Source organism: Asparagus officinalis, chromosome 7 (assembly GCF_001876935.1).
Source record: "Asparagus officinalis chromosome 7, Aspof.V1, whole genome shotgun sequence".
Lineage (NCBI taxonomy): Eukaryota > Viridiplantae > Streptophyta > Magnoliopsida > Asparagales > Asparagaceae > Asparagus > Asparagus officinalis.
The window spans coordinates 30,510,686-30,512,912 of NC_033800.1; the positions used below are offsets into that span (position 1 = coordinate 30,510,686).

General features: G+C 41.1%; 1 protein-coding gene across 1 annotated transcript; it reads right to left on the reverse strand.

Annotated features, from left to right (window-relative positions):
* LOC109846914 (uncharacterized mitochondrial protein AtMg00810-like) lies at positions 1,135–1,845 on the reverse strand. Its single transcript, XM_020416151.1, has one exon. It carries the CDS (start codon positions 1,843–1,845, stop codon positions 1,135–1,137), a length of 711 nt encoding a protein of 236 aa, XP_020271740.1.

The window sequence follows — 2,227 nt, forward strand, 5'->3', positions numbered from 1 at the left end:
AGACGGAGCAAACCAGACGGAATTCTATCTAGTTGTACCAACCTAGACGGGAAATGGAGCAACCTAGACAGAAATTTTTATCTAGGTTGCTCGTTTTTCTACTAGTGTATGAAAGTCTAAAATTAGCTTGCGAGTGTCAAATTTAGATGAAATTCTTATGTCTTCATAGCATAAAGTATTAAAGTTCAAGTTTTAGAAACTTTAGGGCATATAAGTGTTGCCAAAAACAAGTAAAGATATGTAAGTGCAAAGTATGGAAAATTATAAGGTAGGTAAGTGCTAGTTAGTCTTTTAAATGACATGTTTAGTTCACATTCAGAATGATCAATACCATTGGCAAAGATGTAAAGTGTCTTGGATAAAATTAAGTTTGAAAAAGGTGAAACTTTCGACCTTAGGGTACCCAATGAGCAAAACTAAATTTGGACGGACCAAAGCGTAATTGATGGCTTTTAAAAGAAGGAAATAAAACAAAAAAATTAAAAAGGAAGAGGTTGGGGTACTGTCCACGACCACCCGCCAACCAAATCCAACAAGCCTTGGCGGCCGCGGAATTACCTCGACGACCCAATGTGGAAACCGTACCACGCACACGCCCCACAACTACCGTGTGCAACAGTAGGCGTAGGATAACGGCACCTAGAGCTTCTAATCTCCTTTCCTCCTCGCTATTGACGACTCGGTTTCCTTTTTTCCCATGTGGGACTAAACTCAAAAGCATTGATGATAGGAATTTATTGTTTTTTCCACCCCCCAATTTAACAGAGGTGAGCTTCTCTCTCAACGCATCAACGACTAATTGGAGCCTGTTGATTTTTATCTCTACATCAAAATTGAAGCTCTTCTCTAAAATACGTAGCTCTCTTTCCCCAATATATGATTCAGGAAATTGGAATTTTATAATTATCTCATTAAATAAATTTGATTTATAAAGGCTCTATATGTAGATGTACAACCTAGCCCTATATAGTAAATACAATAAGGAAATGACTAATTACAAGGAATGTGTATCAATCACGATCAAATCTAATATTTATCTCAATACTCCCCTGCAAGCTAAGGGCGGGAAACGACTTGAAGCTTGAAGCGCAAACAATCGAAATGCTGAGAAGGAGGCACCTTAGTGACTACAAGCTAAGGGCGGGAAACGACCTGAAGCTTGGAGCGTAAACAATCGAAACGTTGAGAAGAAAGCGCCTTAGTGAGAATATCGGCCAACTGGTCATGAGTGGAGATAAACTGAACCTGTAAATCATGACGGGCTACCTTCTCTTGAACAAATTGAAAATTAATTTCCACATGTTTAGTGCGAGCATGAAACACCGGGTTGGCCGATAGATAAGTGTCCACAAGGTTATCACGCCAGAGAGTCGGAATGGAGCGGAGAGAGATACCAAGTTTCCGAAAGAGGGATTGTATCCATGTGAGCTCGGCAGCAGTGTCGGCAAGAGCTTTATATTCAAACTCAGTGGAGGACTGGGAGACAGTGCGCTGTTTGCGGGAGGTCGAAGAGATGAGATTGTTGCCAAGAAACATGGAAAAACCACAGGTGGAGTGACGATCATCTAGACATCTCGCGCAATCAGAGTCATAATAGGCCTCAAGCAAAAATGGAGAGTCCCGACGGATGAATAGCCCATGGGAGGAGGTGCTACGAAGGTAGTGGAGGATCTGTTTGACGACCATCCAGTGATCATCAGTAGGCTGGTGCATGAATTGGCATACCTTGTTGACAGCAAAGGCAAGATCAGGACGAGTGAGCATGACATACTGAAGGGCATCAACAACCTGATGATACTTGGTAGGATTTGAGAAGAGTGAGCCAGATCCCTTAGAGAGCACCATGGAAGGAGACAGAGGAGTGGACACTAGTTTAGCATCAAAAAGATCTGCTCGTCGAAGAATATCAAGGATGTACTACTGTTGGGGATAGAAGGAGATCGGAGACATGGGGAATGACCTCAATACCAAGAAAGTAATGAGGAGAACACAAGTCCTTGGGCGAGAACTCCGTAGAGAGAGTGGACATGACACGAGCAATATGGTTCAAGCTGTTACCACTGACAATAGTATCATCAACATAAACTAAAATAAATAGCTTAGTTGGACCATGGGCATATATGAAGAGAGAGGAGATGGTCTTCAAGCCAACTGATAATCACATTTTTATTATAGTTTTATACACTCATTATCTATTTTACATGAATAAATATATTACTAATATTTG